The sequence below is a fragment of the Amyelois transitella genome, chromosome 5 (genome assembly GCF_032362555.1).
Source record: "Amyelois transitella isolate CPQ chromosome 5, ilAmyTran1.1, whole genome shotgun sequence".
Taxonomy (NCBI): domain Eukaryota; kingdom Metazoa; phylum Arthropoda; class Insecta; order Lepidoptera; family Pyralidae; genus Amyelois; species Amyelois transitella.
The window spans coordinates 5,013,986-5,029,559 of NC_083508.1; the positions used below are offsets into that span (position 1 = coordinate 5,013,986).

The 15,574-nt window shown below is 31.0% G+C and overlaps 2 protein-coding genes across 4 annotated transcripts in view; both read right to left on the bottom strand.

Moving 5' to 3' along the window:
* Positions 1–46: 46 nt before the first annotated feature.
* Positions 47–10,134, bottom strand: LOC106139085 (diacylglycerol lipase-beta). Its single transcript, XM_060954740.1, has 14 exons — positions 10,041–10,134; positions 6,396–6,491; positions 5,876–6,091; positions 5,377–5,489; positions 4,829–5,047; positions 4,076–4,379; positions 3,609–3,732; positions 3,128–3,251; positions 2,877–3,002; positions 2,493–2,585; positions 2,023–2,177; positions 1,660–1,794; positions 1,234–1,295; positions 47–1,154 (listed from the first exon to the last, which is right to left on the bottom strand). The coding sequence occupies exons 2-14, from the start codon at positions 6,488–6,490 to the stop codon at positions 959–961; spliced, it is 1,962 nt and encodes a 653-aa protein (XP_060810723.1). The 5' UTR covers position 6,491; positions 10,041–10,134; the 3' UTR covers positions 47–958.
* An 808-nt stretch (positions 10,135–10,942) lies between these two features.
* LOC106139076 (diacylglycerol lipase-beta) overlaps positions 10,943–15,574 on the bottom strand; it is a 52,502-nt gene continuing 47,870 nt past the window's right edge. For all 3 annotated transcript variants that reach the window (XM_013340426.2, XM_013340427.2, XM_013340424.2), the window contains exon 14: positions 10,943–15,153. In XM_013340426.2, coding sequence (XP_013195880.1) covers positions 14,982–15,153 — 172 coding nt within the window. In that variant the 3' untranslated portion in view covers positions 10,943–14,981. The remainder of the gene's footprint in view (positions 15,154–15,574) is intronic.

The following is a 15,574-nucleotide window of genomic DNA, read 5'->3' on the forward strand; positions in this document are numbered from 1 at the left end:
AAAAGTTGTTTCGGTAAATTCGATTTAATAATTTCAATTCTTCATCTTTACAAAACATTGTCATTATTTTACAGACGACATAAGATAAAACGATGGTCAGTTGTTAGTTCCGTTCTAATGAAATATTGAATCGACACTACTTGATCCAACGCGGTGCTATTTGTATAGAAAATATATGAAATAAGTCGCACTATATGATTTAGTATTGCTGCGACTCGATGTCCAAATGAAGATTTAATGGGGGAGTTTCTGAATAGCCTCGCTTCGTGTCGTTAGTTCCCAAACAAATACTAGACTAAAACTATATGAAGTAATATTATAATCACATTTAAAACAATTTTATTACATAAATATTTTTTTTTGTTTTATATTATTCAGGAACTAATTAAATTATGGCACATTTAAATAAAAATTGTATTTTATAATTATCCTTAAAATACCTAAATAATACCTAGCAAATACTAATGTCACTACGTATGGTGTTCCACAGATAAGGTGTTCCACAGATTTTGGAATCTTTTCATTTAAATAGTTTTATAATTACAATAATATTTTGAAGGCACACAATATTACAGTAAACTGCAGAAATTTTACATTATTTTACTAATTATTATATTATGAGATTCGAATAATTGTATATTTAGATAAAAAAAACAATATTTAGAAATCGTCCGAACAATGCTTATATAATAATCTCAAAGTATGCATTTGATGCCTTACGTGGTTTTTACCTGCTACGTATATTATTATCATGTAGTTTGACGTTAACGATAGATATAACATTATCTAAGGCGTCATTCAAATCTGTATAGAATGCTAAAAATAATCACATCATAAATATAATTATTTAACAGCCAATATTAAATCTTACATCAATCAACATTGCACACTTAATGAGTATTTTTACCCTACTTTTGGGAGTTAAACAAGACCGTAGTACATTCATCGGCAGACTTTGTCAATTAGATATAACAGAGATGTTGACAGTTCTATTAGGGCTAGCAGCACGGTTCTCTTCTAGAATAGTCTTGATGGCATGGTGTACGTTTTCCGGCATGTGATCCATGAGCATACGCGGCATGATCACGATGTCTCTGAACTCTTCGGGGGAGGTCCATGCCATCATGTACTTTGGCTCCGACTTGGATGACTTCCTGTCACAGAAAGTAAGTTCTTGAGTAAGCCATCGCGAGTAAGTAAATCTTAATAAAATAAACGAGGCTCGCTACTTACCCAGTCGATTTATTTTTAGCAATGTGAAGTATCCGACCTGCGTTGTACAATCGATCACTTTCCTGCAAGCAAATTGGAAATGAGCATCAGGATAACCATACCTAAAAAATTAACATGAAGCATTGATATTTAAATATGTAAATCTATGCAGTGCTTTTGTAAATTAATCACTTTTGCATACTTATGTGAGAGTTTTTTATCGAAACAGGCTCAAATGGTCCAAAAACCAATACAGGTAATACAGTTAAGTTGATTATCTAAGGCGATGGAAAAACATGTCACTATCAAAATCGCAAATCCCACCATTGAATCTTCCAGATGAACATGGGCTTCGGGATCGGAGTCGTTGTGACTATTGGTTCTTGTCTACGCCGTAAGAAATAAATACGTGATATATGTACATATTTGTGTATGTATATAACTTACCGTGAACGCTCGAGGCATGACGGGCGAATCGAGTAACATGGATTCCAAATTATTTGGTGACTTCCACGCCGCATCCAAGTCGTGATCGGGAATATTCCGGAACAGGTATCCAAAGCCTTTCAGTAGTATTCGAAACTAAAAGAAACATTGGGACGAATTAAGAACCTCTTTTTAAGTCTTTGATAAACAAGTAGAGGAAAGTAACCAATATGGAATAGTATCCTAATATGGAATACCTTTATTTCTCCGAAAATATAAATATGAAACGCAATTCACGACCATTTTTTATTTCACTCGCTCTCTTTACTATCGGACTCACGCCTTTATGCCAGTTGCAATAATATCTGCTATTGCTTCGTTTACCTTAGGCAGCCTTGTGGCGTTGAGCGCCTGCACCAGCTTGTCCCTGAAGCTCTCTACACTGAGGATTCCCAGCCTCATCACCAAGTCATCCCCAACTCCGACCATCATCACGAAACTCTCAGTGTAACGACACGCTTCGCGACTTAGAAGACCAGCTGCGAAACAATACTAAAGTAAGTTATTAACATACATATAATAACGTCCTTATCCATTTCGGGGTAGACTGGTTCAACGGTCTTTGATAAGACAGAAAAGGCCATGTTCAGCAGAATTCGCTTAAAAGAAGAATCCCAAGGTATTGATTAATTAATTGATTATAGTTTAATTTGCATAGGAATGTATTATATTCACATAGGAGATAACTGGAAATGCCTACATTCATATCTTAATTGAGTAATTATGTAGATATCTATATATTGTTTTTACATAATTTAGGAATTTAGGAACTAATAAAATTGTAAAAAACTTACATGGGGCAGAAAATGCATAAACTTTGACATTTGGGAACAGTGGCTTCAATTTAATTCCAAGTAAAACGGATATTGCGGCTCCCAAACTGTGACCTGCAAAAATGTTAAAGTATTGGTTTTAAATAAAAAGTCTGGACAAAATTAACAAGTGAAACACAATTTCATTCAATTAGATAGAAAATTTGTCAGACCTCGTTTTGAAAGTTATTAATTAATTACTAGAAAATAAAGTTCTCATAAACTATATTTTTACTAGAGCAAATCCTTGTAAATTCCTTTCCTTTGGGAATTTCGGGAAATATTTTCTTAGTGTGCGTAAATTTCACATATATGCCTAGTAGTTGTATTAATATAAAGACATAGTATAAAAATAAGAGTCAGTACCTGTGATAATCAGTCCATAGTTAGGATATTCCTGGAACGCTCTCTCCAAGATCGGCATAACCCTTTGCATGGTCTTTGCGGCTCCCATCGCCATGCCCTTGTGCGCTCGAGTACCGGGCGGCAAACCTGTTATGATTTTGCAATTTATAAGTCGTCACTCTACCTATTTTGGTAAATCTTCTATTTTAAACCCTGAAGATTAAATATTCATTATAATAATGCAGACTTACAGATATTATAACAAAATTTACCTTCGACTTCAAACGGTTCGTGTGTTCCAGCCAGGTCTGTGAAGACATCTGGCACTGAAATGGTCCCTCGTATCGTCACTACTATATTCTTCCTTTCATGGTCAGCCATAATGAAAAAAGGCACCTAAAACATTAATTTAAATCGATAAAATATACAGTGAAAAAAAATAGTATCCACTAAGAATGCTTGGAATTCTGATGCTCTTTCAATAGCTGGTTACATGCTGGATTACATGTAAGTAGTTCACCCAAATATTAATATTAATTACTTATCTTTTACTAAAATAAAAATGTAACATAACTGTTCGCTGAACAAACGCCAAAAGGAAGGATATGGATTCGACCTAGAGCAATTCGTTTACCATTAAGACTTAGAGAAAAAAAGTACAAGTTCGACATTTGGATGAAACATTAGGGGTTAATAATGTTTATTGTTTAATTTATCACAAGGAAAACTTAATTAAGACATGAAGCCGCGTACCTCAAACACTTTATTGGTGAAGGAAATGTGTATGATGTCCTCATCGGGCACCTTGGAGACGTACTTGAGGCCGGCGTAGTTGCACATGCAGCAGTTGTCCCCGGTCACGTCGGCTTCCGGACGTCTGCAGACACCATTTGCATCTTTATCATGTATGCGCCCTTTGCTCGCAAATTGATTAGGTAGCATTCAGTTGAGGTAGTTTCAAATGAATAAGATGTTAAAACTAAGTTTATCAGCATATTCTGTGCTATTTGATTGATACGAGTATATTGTGATTTAATAAAGTAAGTTGGCAGATTCATGAGCACATCATGCTCCGTTTTATTTTTATACGATTGAAGCAAAAATTTTATGTGTTAGTCTTGTTTTGTGTATTTGGAACATGTGACTACATTAACTACATACTTGATTTATTTGCTAGTTCTCTCAAAAAGGATTAAGGATGTAAATCAGACAAAAATTACCCGCAGCAGCATCTTATATACGGGGCAAGCAAACATAGTCCAGTGAAGAAATTTTTGAACAGCACAAACATCCATCCATACGCAGCCGTTGACAGGTTCAGGTAGAAAAACGCATCGTTCAGGTTCATCCATGAGGGACACCCATTGAAAGTTTGGTTAATATCAGAACAATATCGGGTTTCTTCCCGTTGGTTTGCCTCGTTTAGTCTACAGAACCGTTTCTGTCGGATTCTGAGTAGTATACAGCCCGCCAAAATATCTGATTGGACGAGGTCCGTCGACCTGAATAAAGTAGCTAGGAGTCCTGAAATTAACATGCTTTTTTCGTAAAAATATGTTTTTTTTTTAAATATTTAAGTGAATTTTTATGAATCGTAGCATCCGTAGCAGATCTGTAAAGAGCTGCTACATATTCGTAGCTGTCGTAGATTTTATCCGTTACAAGTTTTTTACAAGATGTAGCAAAAATAAATGTTAAAAATAATTGTGTCACTACACTTTTGTTAAATAAAACGATAAATACTTCTGATAAATGTTTTATAATACCTAGAGAACGCCTGCGGCTCCATCCACGTAAATCGAAAAATCCCGTTAATTTCCCTTTTCGCGGGAAATTTGAGAAATACCTTACCTACATGCTAAATTGCTGTACATTGTCTGAGTAACGTAAAAGTTTTATAATTTAGATGAATAAATTAGCTGCTTTACTTCAGTAGTATTGGTATAATACGAGTAACTCAATTTCAAACTTACTTGCAATTTCCTGAATCGCCTCCTTGCTGTGCTCGTCACCTCTAAGCAAAAGCAGAGCCCACTTCAGTCTCCAAGCAAATGTTTTAGTCAGTTTGTTGTTGAACCAAGCCTGCTTCGAAGGTGGCAAGTCATCATAATTCACGGCTCCCAGGGGGTCGTACATCAGGTATACCAGCATGAGGACCACTACTAGACGTACCCAAGTCATTATGACTATAGCTGTAATACATTATAAAAAGTACGATTTAATTAAGAAATAAGAGTGAATTCACACTTTAATTTAATACTTAAACATAATAAGAAATAGAGCAACAACGTAATAAATATTGGGTTTAAAACTTCGCACAAATTTTGTTTTTAGATTCAGTTTCATTTGAATGATAAAATGTTGTATTTATTTGAATTTAATTTAGATAAGTTTACAAGGTTCGATGCACTTCAGTGAATCGACCTCAAAATTTAGATAAGGTAAGTAAGTAATAGGTATGTACGGCATAAAATACATGCAATTAAATAGTGCAAAGCGATACGTACTAATTTTTACTTACTGTGGACAACGGCGTTCGAATATGAGCTGGTTAGAGCACATGGTATTAATGAAGAAAATATCCAAATTGTGCCGATGACGTTTAGCGTCACCTCTGGTATTACCATTATTAAACTGAAACAAGACACATGCGAATAAGTCAATTTCTTTTTATCTGAGAAAAAAATGTTGTGAAATCTTAAAATTCCTCCTACTTAAACGAATTTTCTTCTCGTGTTGATTAGAAATCGCTCAATTTTAATTTTACTACCTATTTTACTTAATTCGTTGTTTTTTAAACGACACATAGCTATGTAATCAATTTAATTTATTGATTTAATCGCCTACAATACACAGATATCTAAGTACGTTTAACCTATTAACATATCTTTTTGATTTTAATTAATCTTATCCTTATTTAGGTATTTTGTTTTGAACAACAATTAGAAATAATGTTATTTGAGTTAAAAAATCAAAACAAAAGAGGTTTCATCATTTAATAAAGGTCTAAAAACACCTACTTCAACAGTAGTAACGGCACAACAAACTTCCTTGTGTCAGTGATGGTACCCCGGCCAGATTCCCTGGCCAGGGCTGTCAGGAGCACCACAGTCACCCCCTGCACCGCCAAGGTCCCACACAGGAACAGCCTGACCGAGAACCCTTGCCACGTGGGACCTTCGCAGGCCCAGGACGCCGTATATTCATCTTTTATAATGAACGCCAGGAATGACAACCTGAGGAAAACGGTATTTTGATTTATTATTTAAGATTTAAGCACTTACAAATCACAAGTTTGAAATTGTTACGTAAGTAAACATACATATTTCATGTTAATTAAGTTTCTTAAATTTCTTAAACAATAAAATAGTCTGATTGAAGTGAAAAATAAAAATGCTATAGTTAGGTCTTTAATTAGCATCTAGTCAGAATTCAATCTGGCCCTTGCGACATTGTCACCAGAACTTACCGAACCGTGGTGCGGGCCAAGGTTGCTACTAGAGAACAGACTTATACTGAAAATTTTGCTTTATCACTTACCAAAATATTCGGTATGGAATTTCAACGAGACTTGGAAACACAAGGTCGTCCGTTGCAAAGAGCCATTTGCGACCCAGTATCCTTATTGCCGGCATTCTGAAATACATAAATCAGTAAACAAATCTACCTATTTTAAATTTTAAAGTTACAGTCTGATTGACGGAGATCGAACGACCCAAATTATGGGCTGTATAAAGTTGATATCTATCATACTTACATATAGTTACTATACTTATCTAGTTATCTTTAGTCCAAGGCTTGTAAAGTACCCTATGTCTTTCTTAATTCCGGCCAGGACATTATAAGAAACGAACTTTTTGTAATTGACCCGGGTCTTGGATGTTTATCCATATAAGTATTCAATATTAAATAAAGTATCGTTGAATTAGTATCTCGTAACAAAAGTTTCGAACTTATTTCGAACTTCGTTTTAAACTTAGGTACTTACTTCACAGGTGTATGCAATTTCATGAAGATTGGTTCGATTGTTTTGACGTGAAAGATGGACAAACAAATACACTTTGACATTTATAATATTAGTATGGAAGTATGAATGTTACGTGGGAAATGTAGGGACAGCATAGTAGTCACAATAATCCTAAATTCCCACAGGAACGGGAAATAAACCAAATATACGCTGGCATGTTATGAATTATGATTACTTAGTTATTTATAAAATTTATCAACGTCTACTTTTATTATTTTGTCCTAAATAGGCGTTAATATCTTTTTTATATACCTACATATCGATATGAAGTCTATATACTTAATAAAGGTAAAACTGACAAATATTTTTTACTAATTAGGTAGACTCATCAAACCATTTTTTTGATATTCCATTTGCACTATCAGAATAAATAAATAAATATTTTGCTACATTTCAATTGCCTCTAAAATTTTTAAAAAGGAAATAATTACTGAAATGAATAAGTCAGATTCTATAATTATTAAGTCTGACAGCCTAACGTGGCCTGTTAGTCTTACAAAACTGCTGGCTCTGTCTACCCCGCTAGGGATATAGACGTGATTATATGAATGAATGAATGACGAATTAATGTATATACATTATATATTTTTTGATTTTTATATTTTATCTTAATATATGTATACGTTCATTTATTCTAAATTAACAAGAGGTAAAGTTTGTTACTTTAATTGTTTGTTTTTAAAGGCTATTCTTCGGAAATACGCAACCGATCATAAAAATTCTTTTACCGTTACGGACATTTACCACGGGCGAAGCCGTGGCGGGCCGCTAGTAAAATATAAAATAAAAAGACACTCAATTCTTACAGTTTCGGTACCTCTGATTGACTTTCCATTTTATGTGAAAACATCGTCAAAAATTAGGTATTCGCTATAACACCTCCGTCATGTATTACTTTCTTAACAAAGTAAAAACTTATTCACAACAAACTATTTAATTGTTTTATATTCGAAACGATATAGTTTAAGTACTGCCGACTTTACTGAAATATTAAAAATATATTCATGAGATTTCAGTTTGGTTTTCCCGTATTAGAAAAACCCACAAAACTATCTGATTAACTTTTCAGTTAAAAATGTAATGTGATGACTAATTTAACTTAGTTGTAATACATACTGTTTTCCATAAAAATGTGTTGGTTTACGTAGATACCTACCTGTTAGGTATAGAGTTGTATAAAACTTGCTTGTATTTTATTGGTTAGGTAATTTACATATTTCCGTATAGAACAAAATAAAGTCGCTTCAAGCTGTCTGCCTAAATCTAGCTAAAATCTTGAAAAATATCAATGTATACATATTTTATTGCGGGTTTTTTAAGTACATATCATAAGCATTAGCGTGTGAACCCGGAGCAAATCGCTAGTTCTATAATAAAACCGAAATCAAAACGAAAACCCTATCTATGCCAATGCTTAGCCTACAAATACCCGCGCGCTTAGAAAAATTTCATTTATTTCACATTTTGTATAACTAATTGACATCAAAAATGCGAATGTTTGTTTTAAGATATGTTTATTATATGCATTTCTGCATTGACATAACTAGATAATTATTTTAAAAAAAATCTCGTCAAAGGTAGGTACTTATCGTATATTTTAGACATCAGAATTTAGAATAACACAGAGGTCACTAGAGTGCGATGCTTGAAGAAACTGATATCAAAACTGTTTTAAACAAAAAAAAATGTAAGTACGTACCTAGTAAGGTAATAAAATTACAGTGGTCTTGGTCAATACTTACAAGGTATTTACGCAGCTTCGTATCCGTTTTGATGGAAGATTGTCCTATCATTTGGTATATTTTTTTCTAATCAGTAGTTATATGTTTATAACACAAGGTCATCATGCCCTGATTCATATAGTACTTTGGTACAATAATGTTGGACTTTTGATTATTTCAGTGAACGTTTGTGTATCCTGAATAGTACTCGTACGTAGATAAGGTACCTATCTACATATTATTACCTGTCATTGAAATGGTTGAAGAAGAAAACAAAGTAGGTATCTATCTATGCAGATAATGAAACCATGTATTAATATATATACTAATACATACACACTTTTATTTTGGTGGTGTATATACATTCAATTTAATTTTTATTATTAAAAATTAAAATTAATACACGCACATTGTTCATAAGTACCGAAAAATAACACAGGTTGATTTAGTCTCGAAGTAAGTTTGAAACTTGTATTACGAGATACTAACTCAACGTTGCTAACTAGATACTTATATTCTATAATAAGTAAATACATACTTGTATACGATTACGTATAAAATTTCAAGAAGATGTCTTGACGAGACAACGTACTTTCGCATTTATATTATTAGTAAGGATTGAGATATTGCACGTTTAATTGTAATCGTTTAAGGTATATCCTATACCTACCCTTCCTACTCTTAGATATGACCTAATTAAGAGGCTTATTACAACGTATTCTTTTGGATCGTACTTATATTTATATTATGCACCTAAATAATGTATGTATTTAATTTACGCTTAATATGAATAGTTGAGATTATATTAAATACCACAAAGCAAATAAGTACCTACCTCCTATGAGTACGTGCACGTATTAAGCCTGCTGGTCAATTAAATATATTTTAATTATTATTAAAGTAGCTACTGAGAAACTATTCCATAAGTTTATGCTTAAATATTATATATTTATATAAATATTATATAAATTATATCATTTATATAAATATTACGTATTTATTAAATATATTTCGTTTTAATTCTTCAAATATTGAAAACTATCACATAAGTTTATTTTTTTTTTATTTTGGAACATATTGGGTGTTAGTACTTCGATAAGAAACCTGGATAGACCAAAGGTTATCATCAAAATCGATAAATAAATAAAACAGGAATAACCTTTAATATTTTATTGAAATACTCACTTTAAAAATCTTGCGTTGCAAAACCAGAAAAGCACAATATTTTATTTCAATCTAAAATTTTGTAAATCAGAATGTCCATGTATATACGTTCAATTCTTCTTCTTCTTACATTTAAGAACTATTGTCGGCGGAGTTAAGTGGCGCGTCCATCATTCATCTCACAATTAAAAAATTACTGATCTTAAACACATTTCTGTATGTAAACATTAAAAACATATGCACAAAATAACTTTGTAAACAAAACAAATTTACGTTTCACTTTCACTTGAAATACCGCAGTCAAAACATAACCTCAAATTATTTCTGTCCCGGATTCCCGATCGATGGTGATGTAATACTACAAGCGATCCTACATTTTATTAAGTTATCAAACGAGCACGCTAGTCTTTTTAAAAAACTTGTAATGGCGGACGGAATTAAACTTAAGAACAACATTCACCGACTACACAATGTACTTTGAAATGAAGTAGCAGATGTTATCAACGCTTATCAAGGCTAACGTGACGCTTGCCTTGCGCGTCAGCTCCACACTACTGAATCCGGCCGAGATGCACAATGTTTGTCTGTTTTAATACTGATGAATGCAGCTAGTCAAAGCAAAGTCTAACCTTGTATGCTCTCATGCGTCTTAACTACGTATGACTCATTGAATAATCTTGGATGTTTATCATTTTTAAATATTCGTATTACTAAATTTTTATTATAGATGATTCGTAAAAATTTAGTCCTGCTTTACAATGTATCGGTTAATTTTTGTTGATTTTTATACAAGGTTTATTATATATTTATATAGGTGTTATCTAAGTACCAACAGTAGTGAGCTTGTCTGTGAAACTGGAGGTTGAAATCCCGGTCATGCCGGAGGTTCAATTCATGATAAGAAACGAACTTTCTCTGATTGGCCTGGGCCTTTAATGTTTATATATATATTTTATATATATAAACATTATAAACATTATATATAAAATATATATAGTTAAGTCTCGTAACACGTGTGCAATCTGTCCCGTAGGTACATATTTATTTATTATTTATTGTAGTTATTTAAAAACAAAAAAATAAATGTAATTTATGTTGCATGGATAAAGGAGTTGGGTAGGTAAATGAAACACATTAAATTACTTAAAATAAATTTTATTATAAATTAACACAAACCCAACACAAAACATTGGCTATCCCTATTAAACTACATAGTGAAAGAGATTATAAAGCCCTAATTTAGGGTACAAGTGAAAAGAACCTCAGTTCTTCTAATACTTGAATATACAAACAAATATAAAATTTGAAACTGCATCATAAAAATAATCTTAATAATATTATTAGTAAATGATTTGTAAGTAGTTTACATGGTTCAGGGTTCAAGAATTGATTTTTTTGGATGGGGCTTAGTAAAAGCACGACAAATTATAATTTACTATTTATGCTAATGTATTAATTATGAAAAAGCATGAAAGTTTGTGTAATCAAATTGAATGTTTATAGTCCACATAAATTAATTTAATATGAATAATATAATAACCAATTCTAGCAAGTGTAAGTACAACCAATCAATGGGGTTCAACCATAAAATTTGGTTTTTATTATTACGATTCGTATGGTTTCAATACCGCTTGATGATATCGTCCAAATCATTTTAAAGCTTATAATTACATTTTCAATTTAGATTACATTGATAATCATTATTGACTGATTTATGTTCCCTTATGAAATGAACAAACTCATAATGATAATGTTAAAATAAATAGGGTTGGCGATAGTTCCTGAGACGTTGATTGAAATTGAAAAGGTATTATTTTCTTTACTAATTATTAAATAATATATGTATGTGTTTCAATATCGAGTTATAATTATGTGTTTTTAAATATAGTTGTCGGTTGTATTTTCACAGTGCTTAATATAGGTACTTCTTATTTATCCCATTTTAAATTGAAATAATAGGTCAAATACATCAATCAAGTGTGTCCGAAGTAAAATATAATATTAAAATCTCAAATAATTTTGTAATATCTTTGTGTTATATTTTAACACGATTAATTTGGTAGGTTGGTAGGTTTTCATAAGTATATATTTACTTCCTTTTAACTTAAGAATTGGTCAACAAGAATAACGTAGGTAACTATTTAAGTAGATATTTTCTAAATATTGTTTACAATTACAGCACAGGTGTTGCCAATACATTGAGGTAATCCTCTTGGACCAATATCAAAAATTGAGATTCGTGGCCACAAGAACTATAAATCTGTATAAAAATAACAAAAGTCAAATAAGGTATAAATAGCATCCGCATCTCACATATAAATATAAAAGAAAAATAACAACATCCTATATTGTGGTATAGATAATATTATATATTTCAAACAAATTGATAAGAAACTTGCTTCTTTCAATAGGTTTGTAGAATATTTATTATTGTGGGGTTGAGATTAACACAGGTATATGTAATGATTCAGGGACTTCTAAAAAATATTTTTTTGGTATAAACTTGGTAATTAAGTTGACACTTTGTGTTATAAGTAAAGGAATTTCCTCTCTATACATAACATAAATAAAAATGAAATATACGTTCTGCTTTACGATATCGATACTATTTCCTTTAAAATTTGCTAATTCTTAATTTTCCGAACGAATACAATATGCTAATTTTAACAGAAAAGAAAAAGAGCATTTAAAAATATGTAATGTATACATATTTTTGTAAAATATATTGGTATGTATATTATTATTTAAAATATTACTCAATTTGCTAGTAGATATACATTGTGTACAATTAAATCATAATGTAGCAAAGTTCGAAACAGATTCAGGTTGTTCCTGACTATAAGGAATCTTTGAAATAATTTAATGATAGTGGCTTCATGGTTTCTGTAAAAATAACTGAAATTAATAAGAAAATATAACAGGTTATTCCTAAATTTTGTCGGTTATTATTATTTTTGTACTGCATTAAGAAATTAAAATTGTGACTATACTTGGTGATTAGTGAATAAACAGGCAGAAAAATATAGTAGTATATCTAATAGTAATGTCAGTACTAAGTTATTTAAAAAGTTTTGATCCTTTTTGTATCACAAGCTCAGCCCGGTTTACCAAGGTAAGTATTTCAAAATTATTTCTAATTTACCGCATAGACATTTACTTATTTTATTCATAAAATTTTATAATTAGGTATATTAGAAGACATAAACATCCGCCATATTAAAGAAAACTTAATTGTTATTTTCGATTTAAAAATACCTACCCTTTTTTATCCCCTGTTTTTAATAACTGTAAAGTTTTTCAATTAAAATCTCTTACTGTGAATTCATAAAGTCTGTTTCTTTAACTTAATTTTTTGGCAATTTACATGAGTGTATAATAATCTGGAATGTATATATCTGACAGCCATAGACATTTTATTTTAACTATCACTAGTTAATTTCATTCAAATTGTTCGTATCATGTTTAACTTAAGCTACAGTAATTTACATATATTTCTACCTATCTAATTGACTCTGGTACAACTGATCTACTTAATAATCTAGTTATTGTACTTAGTGACAGATAGGATTGATTGATTTTAATTACACATTAAAAAGAAATTGCTTCCTCCATTGAGCATTGAATCATAAATACTTTCGACCTCATTCATAAAATTATTATTATAAAACCAAATAAAACAATATTATATCAAATAAACAGTTAGATATCTTTTATCATTAGGTATGCGTGCACTATCGTGGATTTAGTAAAGTGCCTTAATCGTGTAATACTAGATACATAATTTTTTTTATTTAACGAATTAACATATTTGATATGTTCAATTTTTTTTTTAAAGAAAAATGGAAGGTAAGTTTTTTTTTACTAAATTCAAATAATTGAAATAGTTTCGTCCATAATTTTAGTAGTGCTGAAAAAATTTAAGCTACAAAATGATTTCGGAAAAGATTAATATTAGCCTCTTCGAGTCTACGACTCATTTATATGAATATTAAAATTATTGAGATTTTATTGGGCCAGGTAATATTTTAGTTTATTCTGTTTAAGATAAATCTTTCACATTAGTTCAATAATTTAATCAATACGTTATTCCTTCAAGTTATCCATAACATTTTCACTTAATATTCATTCTAACATCATCACAGTCTTCTCACATTTCTTATTATAAATTTCTTACATATTTAATTTGACACCGCTTTTAGAGTGTTAAATAACGAGTTTCTTGGAAATGAAGAAATAAGTGTTTATATACAGTCAAATAGGTAACTAGATTGCTAATTGAAACAATGCAGTGGCAATGTCATGAATAAAAAAAAACAATTTTTATTGCAAATAATGAAACAAAATCTATATTGCTACAGCTAGTAACGATAATATTCTAAAAGCAAATACCTAACATAAATAAATTCCTTTGAAAAAAATCAATAATATGCTTTTAAGCATACTTACATTTTAAATAATTTTTTTACACCTTAGTCACAAGCTGTTTTACATTAAAAAAATACTTATATTTACATACATATCGCTGACTTAACTATAACATATTATAAAATAAATGCTGTGAATATTTCTTTCGGACAAATGCCTTTTATGAATCATACAAATCATCACAAAGTGGTCAAAATTGTTATTGACTACATATACTACTTAGGCCAAGAAGGAATGTTTCTTGCCTTGCTAATGCAATAAGAGTAATATTTTAAGTACACAGGATTATAATTTCTATAATTTAAGGTGTCGAAATAATTATCTTCCAAATTATTTTTAAATCCATCATGTAAGGTATCTTCAGACAAGGCAAGAACACGTGGTCACGTGGGAACAACTACTAATGTAGAAAAATGATTGTTCCGATTTTTATTCACAAAACACAGAGGTCAATTATCAGTATTATTTTTTAAACCAGTTTTATCACCACTTTTCTTGATCCCAAACACTCGTAACAATTAATGTCCATATTATGTTACGTTTAGCAGTCCAACATATGTTCAGAATGCATTTGCAATATAACGCAGCGTGGTTGCGAATAGGTATGACACATCCGAAATGTGGTCGTGAATTTTGTACTAAGTGCAAATCTGCGACCTGATTTTCATCATAGTGAACATGGTTGTATCGAGTTACGTTGTGTCGCGTGGCGTCCTGTGATATTTATTGCAAATGCTTCTATACTTATTACCACATCACAGAATCACATTTATTTATCTACAACAAGATTTACACGACGTGAACCCTGTACGTGTGTTTCTCTTCTATCACGGTCTGTATGGTCCGATGAACGTTTTCCGGAAGATGGTCGAGTAGCATTCTTGGCATAACTTGCAGTTCCATGAAGTCCTCGGGACAAGCCCATCGCATTTCAAACGTTGGCTCTTGCGTTCGTACTTTCCTGTAAATATTAAACAATACCAATGACCAAAAGAAATGAAAATTAATTTATATTAAGTACTAATTTATATTAAGTAGGTACTTAATACTCGTTTGCATGCCACTTAAGTATATTTTTCTCTTATATTTTTTTTATTCTAATAATATGATGAAATATGTTAGATATTAATTTTCTCGTTTAATAATAAAGTATGTATATAACTTCTATACCCTGTAACACATTTTTGAAGGTTTAATACCTTTGCCTCACATGAATAAAAAAAATTTAGCTCTCTTACAATAGGTACCCACATTCTGTGTATCTACCTATGTTTAAGCAAATTAAACAATTTCACTGTGTGTAAGTACATAACGGTAACTTACAAAATAATTAACTAAAATAAACTAAATTTACCTTTCTTCATCATCTTCATTGCTATTTA